The sequence below is a fragment of the Babylonia areolata genome, chromosome 3 (genome assembly GCF_041734735.1).
Source record: "Babylonia areolata isolate BAREFJ2019XMU chromosome 3, ASM4173473v1, whole genome shotgun sequence".
Lineage (NCBI taxonomy): Eukaryota > Metazoa > Mollusca > Gastropoda > Neogastropoda > Buccinidae > Babylonia > Babylonia areolata.
In genome coordinates this window covers 64,714,533-64,736,646 of record NC_134878.1, presented here as the reverse complement: position 1 = coordinate 64,736,646, position 22,114 = coordinate 64,714,533, and the positions used below count along the sequence as shown (strand labels likewise).

General features: G+C 40.5%; 1 protein-coding gene across 4 annotated transcripts in view; it reads left to right on the top strand.

Annotated features, from left to right (window-relative positions):
- Positions 1-22,114, top strand: part of LOC143280205 (uncharacterized) — an 81,951-nt gene that overhangs the window by 27,405 nt on the left and 32,432 nt on the right. For 2 of the 4 annotated variants that reach the window (XM_076584826.1, XM_076584824.1), the window contains exons 5-17: positions 432-569; positions 1,284-1,374; positions 1,810-1,904; positions 2,137-2,199; positions 2,902-2,957; positions 3,757-3,805; positions 4,695-4,794; positions 7,529-7,635; positions 8,265-8,306; positions 10,808-10,885; positions 18,351-18,611; positions 20,146-20,278; positions 21,453-21,653. In XM_076584826.1, coding sequence (XP_076440941.1) covers positions 432-569; positions 1,284-1,374; positions 1,810-1,904; positions 2,137-2,199; positions 2,902-2,957; positions 3,757-3,805; positions 4,695-4,794; positions 7,529-7,635; positions 8,265-8,306; positions 10,808-10,885; positions 18,351-18,611; positions 20,146-20,278; positions 21,453-21,653 — 1,414 coding nt within the window. The remainder of the gene's footprint in view (positions 1-431; positions 570-1,283; positions 1,375-1,809; positions 1,905-2,136; positions 2,200-2,901; positions 2,958-3,756; positions 3,806-4,694; positions 4,795-7,528; positions 7,636-8,264; positions 8,307-10,807; positions 10,886-18,350; positions 18,612-20,145; positions 20,279-21,452; positions 21,654-22,114) is intronic. The other 2 variants (XM_076584825.1, XM_076584827.1) reach the window with 2 other exon arrangements.

The following is a 22,114-nucleotide window of genomic DNA, read 5'->3' as shown; positions in this document are numbered from 1 at the left end:
GATCTTGTGTTCAGTTGTTGTAGGGCAGTTTGTTCCATACTTTCAGACCAAGTCAGGAGAAAGAGTTTGGGAGTTTTTGTTTTCTCCAAGGAATTATCATCACTCATGAATCAGTGTCTTAGCGTAAACATGTGGAAAGAGTATCAATTGAAAGTACTACACAAAGGCATGTGGGTGCCACATGGTTTTTTACATTAAAATAGATGTGTTTGAAGCCTGACTAAATGACACAGGAGACAAATGGTGAGTTCTTAAAGGCAGCCGTTATTCGGCTCTACCCAGGTAGGCAGTCTGTTGTGTAAATGATTTTGTGTTTGTAAAGCACTATAGAAATGTACTAGATAATATATAAGTAATAGTAATCATATTGCCAAAGAAAAGAGAGGCTAAGAGCAGAGTGACGTGTGTGTGCTGTTTGTGCGCGGGAGCAGCTGAAGGACAACCTGTGGCACCAGAAGCCCAAGGAGCGTCCCCAGATGAAGCTGGTTCGTCACATTGTCCAGCAGTGCTACAACTACGCTGTCAGGGACCCAGAGCAGCTGAACCACTACGAGCCCTTCTCCCCAGAGGTCAGGAGATGACATTGCCTTTTTTTTTCTCACCCCCTCCCTCCTACCTGCAAGCCCCGTCTTAACTTTTTACGCTTTTTTTTTTCTTTCTTTCTTTTTTCTTTTTTGTTTGTTTTTGTAACCACTGATGCAGACTCAAGCAGGAGTTTGATATCCTGCAAGTATGTTAAATTAAACACTGATTTTAGGGGGTAAAGAATTCCTTTTTCCTCCATAAAGCCATAACTTGTTTGGGTTGTTTTTACCCTGTGGTTTCTGTTTGAAACAGAATAGATGTTGAAAATATTTGATGATTTTTTTTTTTCCCCTGTAAAGTGATGATGGTATTGATAATATTACAACTTGAATATATGAATGGTTTTTAAAGGACACAGTTTTGGGAGTTAGAATCTGTGTTCATTGATTTATCTGCCAGTGAATATAATCATACCCTGTTACAATGTGGGAAATCTGCAGAGCTACTGCGTTTTTTTTTGTTTTTTTCTGTTAATTGTTTTTTTGGTTTTTTTAATGTAAATTGTTTATGTGATCTCTTTGAATACTAAAAACATGCACATGTCTCTTAAGTTTTCTATTTATTTTATAATTGAATTGTTAGACACATGGCCACATGTTAATGAAGTTGTCTTGACTTGACCAGTACACAGTCGAGGACGGAGTTGTATGTGTCGTGTGATAAGCAGTGTGCCATAACCTGTGTGTGGCTGGTTGCAGGTGTATGGAGAAACGTCCTTTGAGTTAGTGGAGCAGATTATCAACACCATCAAGATGGGGGAAGACGACTACTTCATTGACCTGGGCAGTGGTCAGTCTCTCTGGAATGCTTTTGTGTGGCTCTGACCCAGCTAGCATTTTTGCCCAAACTTTCTCTCCCTCTCTCTCCCTCTCTCTCGAATATCTTTCTGCCCTTTTCTTGGTGTTGTTGGTTGGTTTGTTTTTTATGGGGTTTTTTGTTGTTGTTTTTTAAAATGCATATCACTTGTGAAATACATGGCTCGGAAGATGCGTGTTTCCGTAATATCATAAGATATAACAATAATAGATACTGTTGTATTCTGTGGATGTGTCTTTAATGTCTCTAATAACCGTATGTATGTACATGACATGTCCAATCTTCAAAGGAGTATAAAAGAAAAATCAAAGAGAGAGACGATAAAACCAACTAGAACCAACAATTATGCCAATAACTATTTTTTTCTGTAAAACAGTGCCATGTGGTGGGCATGTTTGGTGGTTTCAGGTGTGGGACAGGTGGTTCTACAGGTGGCAGCAGCCACACGCTGCAAATTCTGCTACGGCATTGAGAAAGCGGAGTGGCCTGCCAAATATGCTGTGGTGAGAGTTTGATACCTCTCCCTCTCTCTTTCTCTTCATCTCTTTTTCTTGGTCTTTTCTCTCGCTTGCTCGCTCTGTCTCAAGGGCTTACCAATTCATTGCTGAAGCCTGAATGGACAGTAAAAATATGAATGGCTTCTGGTGTTGATGGACAAAATGATTGGTTGTATTTAAGTGAAGCATCATGTGTTTCAGATTGATTGTATTTAACTGGAGATTATTTATTTTACAGGATATGGATATCCAGTTCAAGAAATGGATGTCCTTCTTTGGCAAAAGCCATGGCCAGTACTTGGTATGTAGTTTGGAAATTCTATGCTGAACTAACAGTTGTTGTTTTTTTCTGCCATATTTATCCTTGGTCATGTATTCAGATCATCTGCATGTTTTCAAACAAATCTTAATTGGGTCTATGTGTGTTACAACATTTTTTGAACATTCCATTACACATCGCTAGAAGGATTTGCTGAGGAGATGCTGTATCTGTACTTTTTTATGATGTGATTATTGTTTTCAGATAATATAAGACAATTTCATTTATTTGTTTTATTTAGCCATGTTTATGCTTGGAATTGTATAAATTTTTGTTGAGGGGGGCGTCTTTTCACTGTTAGCCGCGCGAAATTTGGCCAAACAGAGCAAACCATAGGCCTAGTTTGCATCAGTTTGACATGGTAAGTATATGTAAACACCAAACATGGAGTATAATACAAACTCCTCCTGTTGGTTACTTTTTTTTTTTCATGCATTTGGGTATGTCCACTTATTTATTATTAGAATGTTTACCTTTTTATTTGTCGCAACCTCTAAATCATTGATCGTCAGAATGTGTGTCACCACCACCACACACAAAGATTTTGGTGGTGGCTTGTATGTGTGACAAATTCACAGGGTAAAAATAACCAGGAAGAAGAACCATTGCTTCCAGATTTTCAGAGCTTTGACTGGGTGTCCTAAAACCTGTGACACTGATTGCCCGTTGCTCTTCTGTTTTCAGTTGGAGAAAGGGGATTTTCTGGTGGACAATATACGAGACAGAATAGAAAGCGCAACGTAAGTGTGCATTGAGATTTCGTTTTGATAGATTTGGAAATTAACAAGAGTCCTCCATAAAAAAAGGAAAAGAAAAAAAGAATTAGAAAACAGCCATGTTTGAAGAAAGTTCTTCATTTTTTCTTCAACACGTTGCGTGATTAATTTTTCTCTTTTGAGAGTAATTGCCTGTCACAAAATTGTTAAATATCTTTTCACAAGTTTCTCTCTCTCTCTCTCTCTCTCTCTCTCTCTCTCTCTCTCTCTCTCTCTCTCTCTCCCTCTCTCTCTTGTTTTCTCTGGTCTTCCCTCACTCTGACTTCTCTCTTCTCTCCTGCTCAGTGTCCCTCCCTCCAGGCTCCTTTTTCTTCCCTCCTCACCCCCCACTCCCCTTCACCTCTCTCTCTCTCTCTCTCTCTCTCTCCTCTCTTTCTCTCTTCCTGACCTCTCTCTCACATCCCTTCCTTTCACTCTCCCTTTTTTAGTTATGCATATAAGTTACATTTATGGAAGCCACCAGGCATTGTATGCTCTTGACACATATAATATTATACACACACACATACACATACACACACACACACACACACACACACACACACACACACACACACACACACCAAAAAAACAAAAAACAAAAAAACAGTGAGTCACACACACACACACATAGAGAGACACTTGCACAAACACACACATACACACAGACACACACACACACACACACACACCTGAACAAGCACTCACTTGAAAAGAAAACTACATACATCTGGTGATGACCATCACATCATAACTCCATCCTGACGTTTTTGTTTCCCGGCAGTGTGATATTCGTGAACAACTTTGCCTTTGGACCTCAGGTTGATCATCATGTAAGTGTCTGGTTCTTTTTTTTTTTTTTTTTTTATACCCTCAACATGTGGATGTGCTGTGGTTTGCTAACACTGATAGAGGTAGTTCCTTTGGAGTGAACCATTATGATTGTTCTGCAGATTGTGTGTTTGTTAAAAGGCATTGAAAGTAGAAGAGAAAGAGGTTAGACCTAAAGGGCAATTGTTAATGAAAGAGGGCAGGTGTTCATGATATTGATACAAACTTTGCATCGCAAAGATTGTGAGATTTACTGCACTGACATTTTTATGGAACTAAGCAAGCAAACAGGCAAGGTGTTGGGATGGGGGGTGTGTGTGTGCGTGTGTGTAAAGAAGATTGGAAGAGTAATGAATAAGCAGTTCTTGAAATGAACAGTCTGAAAATCCTGTGTGTGTGTGTGATATCCAAGAAAAGTATCTTTTTAGTGAAATTAAGTCTGGACATGATTTTGAAATACTAATTTTCATGATATCTTTTCTTTGTGAGTACACATGGAGAGTATCATGTAAGGAACCAGTGAAGAAATTGCTCTTCTTGTTTGTTGAAACAGATCAGCTTTAGCTTATTAAACAGTTGCCATGCACTGTGTTGAATGTCTTGAGACACCAGTACTGAGTGAGACTTGATAAGGAGGACAGACAAGTTTCCTGCAGTTCATTCAGGGGATGTTAACTGTTGTGGGTGAATACGTCAGGTTCTCCCTTTAGCTGATTACTCCACATTCACTCCAGTCTCTCTTCCATTTTCTTGTTCAATTCTGTGCAGAGTTGTCCCAGAGGGGTGACTTGATTTGTCACCTCTTGGAGCTGACGTAGAGTTAGTGAGAGTGGTTTTAGGTTTGGGCTCGGTGGTATGTGGTACGTAATTTGGACTGTTTTATTTTTGCAGCTAAAGAACATGTTTTCCAACATGAAGGAAGGTGCTAAAATTGTATCATCCAAAGCATTCTGTCCCCTCAACTTCCGGATCACTGACCGGAACCTCAGTGGTGAGAGCCCTGTCTTCTCTCTTGCTCTCTGTTGTTTGTGCATCTGGTCTTTTGAAGGCTCACTTGTGTAATCAGTGCTCATGTGCATGTGTGTGTATACATCACGGATGTTCAGTGCTGGCACTTTAGTTGGCCCAGCGAAAGTTCATGAACCCAGGAAGTAGGGCATGGATATAAATAAACGTGGCTGACAAACAGGCCGTGCCAGCGGCACTCGCTGTACGCTTGTTCAGCGGTAAATCTGCTTTGTTTCTTTCACGCATCATCTTCCCGGATGGATTGGAAATAACGACAAAAGAAGTGGGTTTCTACAAAGAATGCAAAATGAGCTTTCTATTGACTCCAAACACAATATATTTTCTTACATAGCAATTGTTGAGGCAACGGTTGAAACATACATGAAGAAAGAGAAGAGAAGGTCAAGCAGAAACATGATTGCAAAAATCATAAAATTTAAATCCCTCTCTAAGAAAACATACGCTTATTACAATGAAATAGTAAAAATCACCAGAACATTTAGCATGCCTGCATGCAGATGAGCCCACCCTTTTGAGTTGTAGATTTTTTTCTTGTCAGCACAACAAGTGTTTAAATGAACACACTGTAGCATGGTGAGTGCCAGCAGCAGGGGGATGGAGAGCAGGGTGAGTGTAATCACTGCAGGAAATGTGTGGATGCTGTGGAAGCGTGAGAAAAGTGGAGCAGGGGCTGCGGGGCCAAGTGAAACAAAGGGTGTCCAGGTTTGGCACGCGGGGCCAGAAATACCGCGGTGAATGCGCCGGCCAATGCAGAGTGTGGTGGGAAAGTCTGGCATTAAAAAAAGTTTGACCCCAGACGCTAGACGCTGCTCGGAAACTAAAGAGGTGGATTTTGTGCTCGGCTGAGCACCCATGACATGGATGCACAGATATGTGGATGCACAGAAACATGCATGCGCAAACACACAAACATCCTCTCTTTCTCTCTCTCTCTCTCTGCCTTTCAAATATACATGCTTAATACTTTTCATAAGATTTCTTATGTTTTTTAAAAGTTAAATAGACAACATTACTTTTGTTTGTTTTTTATCTTTATATATATATATATATATATGGTGTGTGTCCATCGAGATCGATGATGACCATCGTTGTCATCCAGCTGGGGGATGGGGGGAGGGTGGTGGTGGGGTGGGGGGGAGGATGCTCATTAATCTATCTGTGAATGCGCAGATGGCTGAATAGTCCAATCTGCGCACGAAATGTTCGCTGACAGTTGGGGCAGACAAAGACAGGCATACCACTGTCAGGGAGCTTGTTTGCCCGTGACTTTCTGGCCTGCCTCTTCTGAACAGCTGCAGCAGTCCTGTTGGCCTCGCACAACTTGGCGCCTTTGTGCACAGCAGCACGCCATTTGTCACGGTCCACTGCAGATTCCTCCCAGGAGTCAGGGTTGATATCAAACGCTTTCAGAGAGACTTTCAGAGTATCTCTGAAGCGCTTCTTCTGACCTCCGTGTGATCTCTTCCCTTGTTGCAGCTCGCCATAGAAGAGCCTTTTGGGCAGCCGATGGTCTGGCATGCGCGCCACGTGTCCAGACCAGCGAAGCTGGGACTGCATTAGGATGGTGAAGATGCTGGGAAGGGTGGCTTTTGGGAAGGGTGGCTTGGTCTCAAGACTAATGCCTCTTCTGTTCCAGACATTTGCACTGAGTCTACCAAAAGTTGCGCTTGCTCTTGCAATCCTGACGTTCACTTCATCGTCGATGGTCGCATTTCGTGACAGTGTGCTGCCAAGGTATGTGAACCGCTCCACCGCACTGAGTCTCTGACCGTTGACTGTGATGTTGGGCTCAACGTAGGGTTTCCCTGGGGCTGGCTGATGGAGAACTTCAGTTTTCCTTGTGCTGATGGTAAGGCCGAAGTTCCTGCTGGCAGTGGCAAACTTGTCAACGCTGAGTTGCATGTCAGCTTCAGATCCAGCGTTGAGGGCACAATCATCAGCAAACAAAAAGTCTCTGATGATGTCTGTCATGACCTTCATTTTTGCTTGAAGCCTTCTGAGGTTAAACAACTTACCATCTGTTCAGTACTTTAGGCCGATTCCAACATCGCCATCTCTGAAGGCATCAGTAAGCATTGCAGAGAACATGAGGCTGAACAGCGTTGGAGCCTTGCTCGACACCATTTGTGACAGCAAAAGGAGCAGATGTTTCGCCTTTGTCCTGGACTCGAGCCTGCATGCCTTCATGGAATTGGCTGACCAAGGAAATAAATTTCCGAGGGCATCCGTACTTGGCCATGATCTTCCACAGTCCTTCTCTACTCACGGTGTCGAAGGCCTTAGTGAGGTCGACATAGGTGGAGAACAGATCAGCATTTAGATCAGGAGTATATATATTAGATAAATATAGATATAATTTACTACCCATTATTACTTATGACATTTGATCATTTCATAAAGAATTGTTTTTGCTATACATTATATGAACATTCATTAAAACATGATTTTTGTAAGTGCTCCTTATGACTTGACTTTTTTTTTCTTTTCTTTTTTTTCCTTTTTAACCACACCTTATATGACAGTTTACCTGTCATTTGTTTACGTTTGTTTTTGGGATTTTTTTTTTTTTTTTTTACACGTCATGTGAGCATGACTAAATGCTTGGTTTCAGTTTCGTGGCTGTGCATGCACTGTGCTTGGGAATGAAACCAGAAGGATTGATGTGATATTTGTTGTGTGTGGTTTGATGTGGGCAGACATTGGATCTATCATGCAAGTCCAGGAGCTGTCTCCCTTGACAGGGGCAGTGTCGTGGACAGGCAAAGCATTTGCCTACTACATTCACACCATTGATCGCACACTGGTTAGTGCCTGCTGCTTCACTTCATCACATATCTTTGAACCCATCATTAGAATCTTTGTGCAGTTCTTCAGAAAAATCATGTTGTTTCAGATCTTCATGAAATTGTTCTTCGTGCAAATCATTGAGAATTTTCTGTATTTGAATTACAGCCCATCAGGTTTCTTTTTGCAGTTACAATCCTAGTTTCAGTTGAAGTAAGGAACAGTATTGTGATTATCCAAATCAAAGTACAATGCTTTTAGATTTTTTTTCAATGGGTATAGAGAGTAACCAAAGTGTACTTAGAAAAGAAAAGATGGATTTGAGAAGCAAGATGTTCAAAGAGAAAAGCAGTGTAGCCGCCTTGTTCATGCTTGATGCTGTATGCGTGCATACTTGCATGCACATGGTCACAGATATATTTATGCATATGCATGGAACTCCAAGTTGAAGGTAATTCTGTATGCTATTGTCAAGAGCATGAAATACTGTTGAGTTCAGGTAGGGGGTATCCCATTCATGTGTTTCAACGTCCCTGGTCCTTTCCACCCTTGGTGACATTGTTCAGTATCTTTTCCTAAGGTAAACGAGGGAGTGTTGTTTTACATTGGAGATCTTGGATATGACAGTTCTTTTTTTTATTGTTGCAGTTGGAGAACTACTTCCAGAGGTTAAAAAATCCTAGAGCTCAGGTGAGAAATTTCTCTTTCTTTGTTTCCTTCTCTCCATCTCTCTTTGTTCATGAAGGGTTGGCAGGCATGTGTTGAAAGTTTAATTCAGGGCAGCAGAAAGACTGGAAGCTGATGTGTCGGTTGACGTAGCTGTATAATGGTAGGATTGTTTGTGTGTGCTGCCCCAAACTATTGACGCAGCTGTATAATGGTAGGATTGTTTGTGTGTGCTGCCCCAAACTATTGACGCAGCTGTATAATGGTAGGATTGTTTGTGTGTGCTGTCCCAAACTATTGACACAGCTGTATAATGGTAGGATTGTTTGTGTGTGCTGCCCCAAACTATTGACGCAGCTGTATAATGGTAGGATTGTTTGTGTGTGCTGCCCCAAACTATTGACGCAGCTGTATAATGGTAGGATTGTTTGTGTGTGCTGCCCCAAACTATTGACGCAGCTGTATAATGGTAGGATTGTTTGTGTGTGCTGCCCCAAACTATTGACGCAGCTGTATAATGGTAGGATTGATTGTGTGTGCTGCCCCAAACTATTGACGCAGCTGTATAATGGTAGGATTGTTTGTGTGTGCTGCCCCAAACTATTGACACAGCTGTATAATGGTAGGATTGTTTGTGTGTGCTGCCCCAAACTATTGACGCAGCTGTATAATGGTAGGATTGTTTGTGTGTGCTGCCCCAAACTATTGACGCAGCTGTATAATGGTAGGATTGTTTGTGTGTGCTGCCCCAAACTATTGACGCAGCTGTATAATGGTAGGATTGTGTGTGCTGCCCCAAACTATTGACGCAGCTGTATAATGGTAGGATTGTGTGTGCTGCCCCAAACTATTGACGCAGCTGTATAATGGTAGGATTGTTTGTGTGTGCTGCCCCAAACTATTGACACAGCTGTATAATGGTAGGATTGTTTGTGTGTGCTGTCCCAAACTATTGACGCAGCTGTATAATGGTAGGATTGTTTGTGTGTGCTGTCCCAAACTATTGACGCAGCTGTATAATGGTAGGATTGTTTGTGTGTGCTGTCCCAAACTATTGACGCAGCTGTATAATGGTAGGGTTGATTGTGTGTGCTGCCCCAAACTATTGACGCAGCTGTATAATGGTAGGATTGTGTGTGCTGCCCCAAACTATTGACGCAGCTGTATAATGGTAGGATTGTTTGTGTGTGCTGCCCCAAACTATTGACGCAGCTGTATAATGGTAGGATTGTGTGTGCTGCCCCAAACTATTGACACAGCTATATAATGGTAGGATTGTGTGTGTGTGCTGCCCCAAACTATTGACGCAGCTGTATAATGGTAGGATTGTTTGTGTGTGCTGCCCCAAACTATTGACACAGCTGTATAATGGTAGGATTGTTTCTGTGTGCTGTCCCAAACTATTGACACAGCTGTATAATGGTAGGATTGTTTGTGTGTGCTGCCCCAAACTATTGACACAGCTGTATAATGGTAGGATTGTGTGTGCTGCCCCAAACTATTGACGCAGCTGTATAATGGTAGGATTGTTTGTGTGTGCTGTCCCAAACTATTGACACAGCTGTATAATGGTAGGATTGTTTGTGTGCTGCCCCAAACTATTGACGCAGCTGTATAATGGTAGGATTGTTTGTGTGTGCTGCCCCAAACTATTGACGCAGCTGTATAATGGTAGGATTGTTTGTGTGTGCTGCCCCAAACTATTGACACAGCTGTATAATGGTAGGATTGTGTGTGTGTGTGCTGCCCCAAACTATTGACGCAGCTGTATAATGGTAGGATTGTTTGTGTGTGCTGCCCCAAACTATTGGTGCAGCTGTATAATGGTAGGATTGTGTGTGTGTGTGCTGCCCCAAACTATTGACGCAGCTGTATAATGGTAGGATTGTTTGTGTGTGCTGCCCCAAACTATTGACACAGCTGTATAATGGTAGGATTGTTTGTGTGTGCTGCCCCAAACTATTGACGCAGCTGTATAATGGTAGGATTGTGTGTGCTGCCCCAAACTATTGACACAGCTGTATAATGGTAGGATTGTGTGTGCTGCCCCAAACTATTGACGCAGCTGTATAATGGTAGGATTGTTTGTGTGTGCTGCCCCAAACTATTGACGCAGCTGTATAATGGTAGGATTGTTTGTGTGTGCTGCCCCAAACTATTGACACAGCTGTATAATGGTATGATTGTGTGTGCTGCCCCAAACTATTGACGCAGCTGTATAATGGTAGGATTGTTTGTGTGTGCTGCCCCAAACTATTGACGCAGCTATATAATGGTAGGATTGTTTGTGTGCGCGCGCGCACACACACACACACACACACACACACACACACACCTTGTGCCCAGCATGTGTAATTTACTTTTGTGTTAACTGGTAGCAACTAAAACAAGACGATTATTCCATTATTTTTTGTTGTTGTTATGCAGAATAAAAGTGAATGACAGTCCACCGCCATCCCTCCAACCACACACCTCTCTTTGTTTTGTTTTTTATTGTTTATTTTATTGTTATTTTACATTTGTAGCAGAATATGGTTGAACCAAGGAGAGACAGACGTGGTCGACTCTTGGAAAGCAAGAAATACAACACAAGTCGTGATAAGGTCAGTAAACCTGTGTGTGTGTATGTGTGTGTGTGTTTGCCTCTGTTATCTTGATCTTTTTTTGACCTGGCACAACCTCTCCTCTTCTTCCCAACCCATGTAATGCACATCTCTTTCTTTCTCAGTTTGATTTGATGACTTGCTTCCAGAAACACTTGTGACTGGACAATAATTTTAACATTCAGAAGGAATGAAACATAATTGATTGAGTCTCAGTCACCCCCTTTTCCTTTGTTGCTTGCTTGATGTGATCAGGGCTGCCTACCGTCCCGGGGTACGGGTATTTGTCCCGGAAAACAATGAAAACGGACAGTCCGTCCCGGGAATCCACTTTTCGGTTTCATGTCCCGGGAAAAAGTCTTTAGGCGAATACGCATCGACTGACTATGGCCACACCGCCAAAAGTGTGACCAGCGCGCATGCGTATAGGCCGATGTGGAACTTTCGAGAGAGATTGAAATAATGGCGTCGAAGCGAAGCAGCAAGGAGTGCGAATCTACATCGAAGAAGATAGCAAAACGGCATCAAACTTTCATTGCGAAGTACACCGAGACATGGCCATTTATTAAGCGCGGCAAGACAGACACTTACGCTTGTTGTGAAATTTGTGCCTGCGAGTTTTCCATCGGTTCAGGAGGACGGGACGAAATCACTCGCCATGTGTCGACCGAGAAGCATAAAAAAACACACCAAAATTTGCGATTTTTTTCATTTCATTTTCTTTGAGGTGGTAAAATCTGACGTCATAAGAGGTGTCCCTGGAAATCAGGCTTTGTCCCTGGTTTTTAAGATGTGTGTCCCTGGAACTTGAAAAGGGGGGCAGGCAGCACTGTGTGATAAAAAAGATACAAAAGTCAAATATTAAATTTGCATGTTCCTGTGAGTTATGGTTACATTTTGTTTCTTGAGGAGGCGCCACTGCGTTGAGGTGAATCCATATATGTGACCCTCCATCACGGAATGAGTCACTTTGCACCTGACCAGCTTTTCCACTAGCAGCGATTTTAGGCAGATGGGGGTCAGGTTGTCGATTTTCTGATTTTGGCTTTAATGCAAACTTTAGGCTTTCTTCTATATCATATTGAAGTATCTAGGTGTAATTATGTTTCTTTTGCCATAAAGTGTGTTTTAAGAACCTAACCCTTCATTTTGATCGTCCGTTACTTCACAAAATCGGTCAACTTCGACATGCTTTCCCCCCTCGATCTTTTAGAATGAACCGGTCGAGTCGTATGTCTTTGTGAAGGGCAGCTTCTTGGCTTTCAAACCCTGTCTTTCTCATTGGTTGAATTTTAAACTGCTAGCCAATAATCGCTCTCAAAATAAGGATGTACTACGTAAACAATGCGTAACTATGTTGGGAAATCCCCCTTTGTCATTGGAACAGACAGATCACATGACGAAACGAACCATTCACAGACGGCCGTTACAGATCAACATGGCTTCGCGGAACAATTACACGCGTGAAGAAAAACTCCGCAATTTCCTGACAAAATCTGCCCGAGATGCAAATATTTTGTCATCAAATGATGAAGGCGACATTCATGAGATTTTAAATGAATACTTCATTGACGGAACTGGCGATTCCAACGAGGCTGATGGCCATGAAACCGATTACAGTGAAGACGAAGTTGACGACGTCGAGTCGAAGTCTGACGACGGAGAATTTCCACTCGTTGAACTTTCAACATCAAATGCCGCAGACAGTGTTGACATAGATGATGAATTAACACTTGTACCAGATATGGAAAGGATAAAAATTGACGCCTTTGATTGCAAATGCCGAAATCGACATACATCAGGTGCAAGCAGAAGTGTGAACCTCACGGACACGTGTGACAATGCCGGTACACATTCACTGATGCAAGATAAAAAGGGCTGCATCTCACAGTTCACACAAGAGGAAATACTGGCAAAGAGACTGGATATAGCTGAACTGTCTGAAGGTAAGCGTATTAATAATATACCATATTAACTATAAATATTGTATTGTGATGATGATAGTAGATCTAAATGAGAATTTGTTTGTATTCCACCATTGTTGAAAAACACAGGGAATTTTCTTAACAATTCAACACTGGTTTATTGCCTGTACTACCTGTACACATGTGCAAAAATTCATTGATTGACATGTGTTAAAGAAAGAAACCAAAAGGAACAAAAACAAGATGAATCTGAAGTTAACAAAGAGTGTAATTTAGAATATTTAATCACACACACACACAGTGACACACACACACACACACACACACACACACAAACTGCTCATAACATGATAATTTGTGATTGTGTCATTACAAAATAACTCATCAATGTTTAATTTATTTTTTAATCACAGATGTATTCTCTCAGTTCATGGTTCAACCATTTCATATGTAAAAATGGGGTGGTACATGGGCACACTATCAGCAGTTTTCAGTCAGTTTCAAAGTTCTACTGAATGTGTGATTGTGTGTGTGTAACTGTGTGTGATGGTATTGATTATAAGCCAAGATGTGTGTTATGTGTGTGTGTACATGTGTGTGTGTTAGTGTGTGTGTGTGTACACTGTGTGTGATGGTATTGATTATAAGCCAAGATGTGTGTTATGTGTGTGTGTGTACATGTGTGTGTTGGTGTGTGTGTGTGTACACTGTGTGTGATGGTATTGATTATAAGCCAAGATGTGTGTTATGTGTGTGTGTACATGTGTGTGTTGGTGTGTGTGTGTGTGTACACTGTGTGTGATGGTATTGATTATAAGCCAAGATGTGTGTTATGTGTGTGTGTACATGTGTGTGTTGGTGTGTGTGTGTGTGTACACTGTGTGTGATGGTATTGATTATAAGCCAAGATGTGTGTTATGTGTGTGTGTGTACATGTGTGTGTTGGTGTGTGTGTGTGTCACTGTGTGTGATGGTATTGATTATAAGCCAAGATGTGTGTTATGTGTGTGTGTGTACATGTGTGTGTTGGTGTGTGTGTGTGTGTCACCGTGTGTGATGGTATTGATTATAAGCCAAGATGTGTGTTATGTGTGTGTGTACATGTGTGTGTGTGTGTGTGTACACTGTGTGTGATGGTATTGATAATAAGCCAATATCAGTTGTATCAACAGTACACAGACAGAGTACAACTTAACTTTTTTTTTTTCAGCGGATAAAGATATGCTGCTACTTGGGATGCTTGCCTGTACACCAGTGAACAATTCTGAAATCACCATTGGCAAGCCAGGTCGTCAGAACAAGAGGCAACAACAGCACACCACATACACTGTTGACTTCAGAATTGTCTGCAGGGAACCCTTCAAGTTTATCTGTGGGTGAGTGATTTTGTGTCACTATTGTAACTATAAATTTTCTGTAAAATGTGCATACTTGTTATATTTTCACAGTTTAGGTTTCAGTTTCAAGGTGTGAAAACATGTGTACTGATCCATCCATGTTACACCACATCTGCTGTAAAATTAAGAAAGAAAAAACCAGATTCCTGATCTTTTCAATTTTGTTAACCAAAGATACTGATCAGGCATTGAGAGCCTACCCTGCAGTTTGCGTAAATCGTTATCATAATATTTCTATAGCATATATTTATATAAACAAAATTTGTGGAAAATTGAAGTGTTTTCCACATTTTTTTTTTTTTTAAGATGTACATGTGATGTATAGAATTACAAACTTTTTCACAGATCTCTCTTTCCGTATGTCATCAGTGTACATTTACTTGATATGTCTCAGTGCATGAAGTATTAATAGTAACTTTTCCATATGTCTCAGTGCATGAAGTATTCACAGTAACTTTTCCATACTTTTTCAATATTAGATTTATCAAATTGTTATTTTTAGAACAATGATGTACCTTTATCATCTTTTTCTAATTGAATTAGAAGAAAATCACTTCTATATAAATGAAAGCTGTGATGTATGTACAGTATGTACAAACTGAAATTATAAAATCAAAGTGGGTTAACACTGCTGATGGTTTTAAATAAGGATGAATAAACAGACTTAATAAACCATTGAAAATAATTCAAAACAAAGGCGAAACAACAGATCTGTCTTAGTTGCTTATCAGCTCATGCTAACAGAAAAATGACCAGATAAAAGAACATCAAATAACAAACTGTTTCAGAATAAGCCAGAACAAGCTGACAGCCTTGCTTAAGCATTTCTTGGAACACGGGCTGACACCACGGCGAAAGAAGAGTGGAGGAAGACGGTTCAACACCAACGCCATCTGTCCTGATGACATAGAGAGAGGTGTCCGCTTCATTACAAATTTTGCTGAAGATGATGGGCTGGTGTTGCCGGGACGTGTGCCAGGCTTCAAGAGGACAGACATCCAAATCCTGCCATCGGCCCACTCAAAGGCTTCAATATGGAGGCACTACCATGCAATTGCCAGAGCAAGAGGTAAACCTCAGTCCCAATTTTTATGATAGTGAAGATGTGTTGTTTTTTAACAGCAGTGTAATAACTTTTGCTTTAAAATGCTAATGATTGATGCATATTCATTTCCTGAAAGTTGTATTCTCATTTTTTATCATAAACAGTATAACTGGACTTTGTCAGCAATATCAAAAATATATTCACAGAATTGTTCTTTTCAGGAAAATTTGTATTTGCTGTGAATGTAATTTCTTTTATTGCATTTTATTTAGCACACATGAGCACTTGCACACGCACATGCACACGTACACACAGATACACACACACACACACACACACACACACACACACACACACACACACACACACTATTTCATCCATTTTTTCTCACATAGATATTATAAATGAAATTTATGTTTCATATATTTTTTTTATGAAAGTTTTGGGGTTTTCTTTATTTTTTTCATGTACTAATGACACAGACTGATTGATGTCAGATAAATAAAAAATATTCAATACTTTTTTTTTTTTTAACAGAAAAGCACTGGAAAGAAAGGACAGTTTGTCTGATTTAATAATTTGTTGTATATTCCAGGGCAGCGGATGCTGGGGAAGTCCTCCTTTTTCAAACTGTGGGAGCAGCACCTTCCCTACATTGTGGGTGGAAAACCAGTGACAGATCTGTGCTGGCAGTGCAAGCAGAATAATGAGAGAATCAGACGCAGTGCTGACCTTGCTGAGGAACACAGGGCAGTCAGCCTCGGGGAACAGCTGGCTCACCTGAATGTTGTCGATGCAGAACGCAGATTCTACAACGCGCTTGTAGAAGACAGCAAAGCTGCTACATCTGCTGCCAACATTTGTCAGCTGGGACCTCATCTGCCAAATAGCTGGCCTGGCAAAATCCATGACAGTTTTGATTTTGCCCAGCAGGTTCACCTCCCCAGCAGCCCTCTACAGCCCGGCCCCATCTACTTTTTGGTGCCTAGGAAGTGTGGCATTTTTGGTGTGTGTTGTGAGGGGCTCCCACAGCAAATGAACTACCTCATAGATGAGGGCATGTCAAGTGGCAAGGGGTCAAACATGGTCATTTCCTTGTTACACCATTTTTTTGAGAACTTTGGCCTTGGGGAGATGGAGGTGGGCCTACATTGTGACAATTGCAGCGGCCAGAATAAAAAGAAATATATGCTGTGGTACCTGGCCTGGAGAGTGATGCAGGGTCTTCACACCTCTGTCACCATAAATTTCATGCCCGCTGGCCACACCAAATTGGCTCCAGACTGGTGTTTTGGTCTCCTGAAGCGGCGTTTCAAACAGTGTGAGGTACACTGGCTGACTGACCTGTGCCATGTGATCAACACCAGTACCACCAAGGGCGTCAACCGTGCCCAGATAGTTGGGACAGAAGCTGGGGAAGAGAAAGTACCACTATATGACTGGCAGGACTTTTTCAGCCCTTATTTCAGGGCTGTAAAAGGCATGAGAAAAATGTTTCATTTCCGCTTTTCATCAGATGCTCCTGGAACTGTGTTCTCAAAAACATTGCTTGATGCAGAGGAGGAGCCATTCCAGTTAGTACTCAATGTTGACACTGCACGGCGTCATATGGGTCTCCCTGCACGAATTCAGCCCCCTGGACTGTCAGCGGATCGCCAGGAATATCTGCGGCAGCACATCCGTCAGTTTGTCAGAGAGAATGTGAAGGACATTGTCTGCCCCTGACAGGTCTGTTCGAACTTATTTTTTTCTTTTTAATCATCCAAACTCAAGTCAGTTTCAGTCCACATAATCCAGTTGGTCCAAATTGCACAGAAACTTTTGCAACATTCTGACAATTCCCTGAAAAATATCATAAGAAGTATTGATTTGGATACTGTGGTGTGTTTCATTGGATGCTGTGCTGGAATAAAGCTCATATAAACTCAAATTTTTTGTTTTTGTTTTGAGTTATCAGTTGATTTTAATTGTATCATGGATAATTCCATGACTGTGTTTGTTGCATGAATTGTGTTAATATCACAAGCACAATGTACATAAACCTAGTGAGCACTTTATATTACAAATATATAACATAACGATAAAGCGTTTTTGTTCATTCAGTAGAAATATGTGTAAATGCCATACTTTTTTTTTTCTTTTTTTGCCATACATATATTTTTTTTAATATAAAAATGCTAAATATTCACATTAGTTGAGCTACAAACAAAACCAAATAACACTAGAACAAAACTACACTCAATATTGGTGTTTTTACTCGTTATTGAGCTGGTTAAAAAGTACATGTACTTACCGCTCAATTGACATTGTTCCCGAAAAAATGGGAAATATTCATGCTTGAATAAATTCAAATACACTCTATATTTTTCTTTCAAACTTTGGGCACTTGTAGATATTTGCACTAGCAATATGTGTGCCAAATTTTATGAACATATCTTATTTAGAAGTATGTGGCTGCTATGGACATGTCCCAAAACTTTTCAGCATTGATTTCTCGGTTCGTGACTTTCACAACTTCGGAACTTCAAATCACAATAACTTTTCACAAAAGTATCCGATTTACAAACTTTTGTTTTTGTTTTAAAGCTCTTTTATTGCAGATTATTAATATGTACATAACTCAAAATCGACCTCTGGTGCAAAGCGACTGATTTCATGGTGGAGGGTCACATATGTGCTACACCACATCTGTTAGGCAGATACCTGGCGCAGCATGATCCATCCTGCCAGTCAGGCCTTAGTGCAATGTGTGTGTGTGTATATATATATATATATTTTTTTTTTTTCTTTCCGTGTACCTATGAGAATGGATGAGTTTGTTTTCAGTATTTTCCCAGAGGACAAAACTTAAAACATGAACGTGTTATAACTCAACGGTGGGGGGTGGGGGGTCTATGTATTTTATTTTGTTGTTTTCTTGCCCCCAACCCCCACCCACCCACCCTTTTTTATTTTTATTTTTTTTATTTTTTAGGTTTGCATTTGGTTGGGTTTTTTGTTGTTGTTTGTTTATTTCTTTGTCATATATTTTGATGCTGTTCAATAAACTATGTGCTGCGCTGTCCAAAACTAAATTGATGACATCTGTCACTGTACAGGAGAATGCCAAAATACGACGTGGTGGAGACCACACCTACCAGGCAGCCAAAGCTCTGGACTTTGACAGTGCCAGCAACGCCAGCACAATCACAAACACCATCAGTGATGACAGCAACACCGCACACAGCATGGTCAACACCAACACGGCCACCGAGGACGACAGCAACATTGTGGGGCCCACCACACGTCGGAAATGGACTGAATGGGTAAACCGCCCACCCACCTCGGGAAGCGAGTCTCTGAATGATAATGAGAGCTCGGTACGAGGCTGGTTTTTGTCTCTTCTTCCATGGCTCTGGCTTGCTGTGATTGGAGTAGTGGGGTTTTTTGGGGTTTTTTTTTTTTTTTCTCGATTCCTTTAGATTCCATTCTATAGGTATTCTATTCTGTTCTATTTTATTCTTTTGATTTTTTAATTGCATGACTGAAGATGTTTTTTCCATGCTGCCTGTATTGTCTTTTATTCTCTGCATCTTTTGGGCAGTTTTGTTGTTGGTTTTTTTGCCTCCCTCATATTTCATTTGAAAGGGAAATTTTCCTGTCCTGTGTTGGGATTTCGTTTTCCCCTCAGTTCTGTGTGATGGAACAGTGGCTTTTTTCTTTCCACTTGGTGTTGTTCCACATTACCCCCTTATTTCCTGTCGGACTTAGTTTGAATATTTCTTAACTACTCTCTCTCTCTCTGTCCTGTGTGTGTGGTTTTTGTCCTTTAAAAAAAAAAGTGTTTCTGTAAAGCTCTTTTCCTTCTGTTTTTTTTTGGAGAATAACATCCTCCTTATTTGTTTGATAAAATGCATGAGCTCATCTTGTCTTTGACAGAACCATAAAGTTTCCTCAATTTTTGTGTGTGTGCAGATTTTTGTGTGTGCATGAATAAGTATTTTTCATTCTGTTCTTTTTGTATGTCCACAAAATTAGCTCCACAGTATTGTGAGTGAAGAATGTTTTGTTCATTGCTGTTTGATTGAAAAGGATTCTTTTTCCTTGTGCATTGTTTATGTTGCCTATGAACTGTCATCATTATTAATGTTGATAGTAATTACTGAACAAAAAATAAATAGGTAAAAAAGAAAATGATATGAATCAGTTTTTATCTGCCGGGAAAGCTTAATACATAAATATTTTTGAAATATCTAAATACAGAAGGAACTAGAGTTGTGTCAAAATGAAGTTACAGTACTATCTAAGTGAAAATATGTACATGTTCTTAAGAAAACTGTATTGCTTTTTCTCCCGCTGGTCACATTTTGATAAATGTATATACTTATTTTTAATGATGATCAGTCTCCAGTATAATGCTGTAGTTATTTAGTTTTATATATCAAATGTTTATTGATTGTTAGATTGATATTATTGTTTCACTTCTTCGCACTTGTGTTTTACCCGTCCACCCCTCCTTCTCATCTTCCATCCTCTTTCCCTGCCACCCCTACTTCCCCCATGTTTTCATATCGGCTTTGGAGCTGCCCCTCCATAGTACATAAAGCTTAACAGGATTATTGGATGTTGTTGGAAAGGATCATTTGGCTCTGCCTTGGGCCTGCAAGTTTGCAACACAATGCAAGTTCAAACTATAGACATTGGAGCATTAACTTGAAGTAATTACTTATTGATGTTCATCTTAGTGTGTTGTGGTGATATCAAATGATTTGAGGTATTCCTTTCTTCCTTTTTGGTGTAAGGAGATGGGAGTTCTCTCCCCCTTATCTCCTCAGATGGCTTTCCCCTTTAGCCGGGGGTCACAATGTCAGACTGCAGTGTGATTGTGTAACTTTATGGACTGTATGTTTTCAGACTAACAACACAGACGTTGAAAAGTGTGAACTGTGGAAGCAGAAGATGAAGAAGAGAAAGACTGTCAAGTCTATGAAACGACTGAAGAATGGTGCCCTGCAGAAGAAGAAGAACAACAAGTTCAAGAAAAAGCGTAAGTGTCTTGCACCTGATGCACTCTGTTTGGCAAGGGAAGCTTTGTGGATTTGTTGTTGTTGTTGTTGTTGGTCAGTCCTAAGTGGCCTGTTCAGTGACTTCCAGCAAGGTCTTCTTAGTATGTGTTTGTACTGGATTGATGTAGTGAGAGCAGATATGTGCTACATCAGTGATTAATACCAGACAGTAATACAAAACAACCCTTACATACACTATAGATACATGTTCGTCCTCAACTACTTTTCAGTCTCTTAGGCTAGTCTGCTGATGTTTGTTTTTTTCTTCTGAATTCTCTGTTTTGCTATTGTTCTTCTCAGTTTCAGTTTCAGTAGCTCAAGGAGGCGTCACTGCATTCGGACAAATCCATATACGCTACACCACATCTGCCAAGCAGATGCCTGACCAGCAGCGTAACCCAACGCGCTTAGTCAGGCCTTGAGGGAAAAAAAAGGGTGAATGAATGATAGATAAATGCATTTAAAAGAAAAAAAGAACTACTACTACTAATAATAATAAGGCGCAAAAACTTGATGAAGTCAACTATAAGCGTACATAAATAAATAAATAACTAATAATTTTATTTCTTCTCAAGAAGTATTAAACAAAAACAAAAAAACCCATTAGAAATACAAACGAGTAAAACATACTGGCATACCTGAAACATGTCTTGGAATTTGTTTTGGTTGAGAAAAGAAACCAGTTGTTTGTGTTGTTGGACATTTTTCTCTGAATTCTGATCACTGCTGTCTTTCTCAGCTGCTATCGATACTGTATTAAGAGAGGAAAAACCAAACATTTAGAATACAAGCCAGTATAGACAAACCTGAAACCAGTCTTGGATATTCTTTTCAAAATAAGAAGAAAAAAAAAGCATTCCAAATACAAGCAAGCGTATTTAAAATCACCAGTACTGGATTTGTTTTTTCTTCTTTCTTTCCTTTTTGGGTTTTTTTTTTTGTTGGTTTTTTTTTTTTTTTTTTTAGTAGTGGGAAAAATAGTTTAATATACCCATCCCGGAAATGTTACTTTCAGTACAACAGATCTCAGTTGTTGGGGGTTTTTTTTGGGTTTTTTGTGTTTTTTTTGTTGTTGTTTTTTTTAGGGGGGTAGGCTGGCCTAGTGTAGGTGGGAAAAGAAGTTTATATTTTGCAACCCGTAGACGTTGCTTTCAGTGCGAGTGAGGCGTGTTTCTACAGCCGCCACCGCACAGTCACAGCTGGCAGTGCTGGAGAAGAGTGGCCGCTCTGCGGAGGCCAGGGCATCGCATGTGAAGGCCAACAAAAAGCAGGCCAAGGTGCACAAGCCAGCCCCCCTGTCCCTGGACAGCCTGAACCTGCTGCACACACACACTGTGCTGTCCACCACAGGCAAAGGTGGGCCAGGGGGGATGGGGGTGCAGGGGAGGGGAATGTGTGAGTGAAGGGGGTGTTGTGAAAGAATTAAATCAATAGTACATGAAGTCGATGCACGGGAATGTGTGTGTGAAGGGGGTGTTGTGAAAGAATTAAATCAATAGTACATGAAGTCGATGCACGGGAATGTGTGTGTGAAGGGGGTGTTGTGAAAGAATTAAATCAATAGTACATGAAGTCGATGCACGGGAATGTGTGTGTGTGTGTGTGTGCAAATGAAGGGGGTGGTGTGAAAACATTAGATCAATATTGCCTAAGTTCTAACGTTGGATTCAACAAACAAAATTACAAGTTGCATACAACTGATAGAATGAATCTGAAACACCTATTACAAATACCTGACCAGTTGTTGGACAGCATCTTTGTTCACATAGATTTATAAAAAAATATGTCAGATTTTCTAAAAACAAATCAGAGGGTAG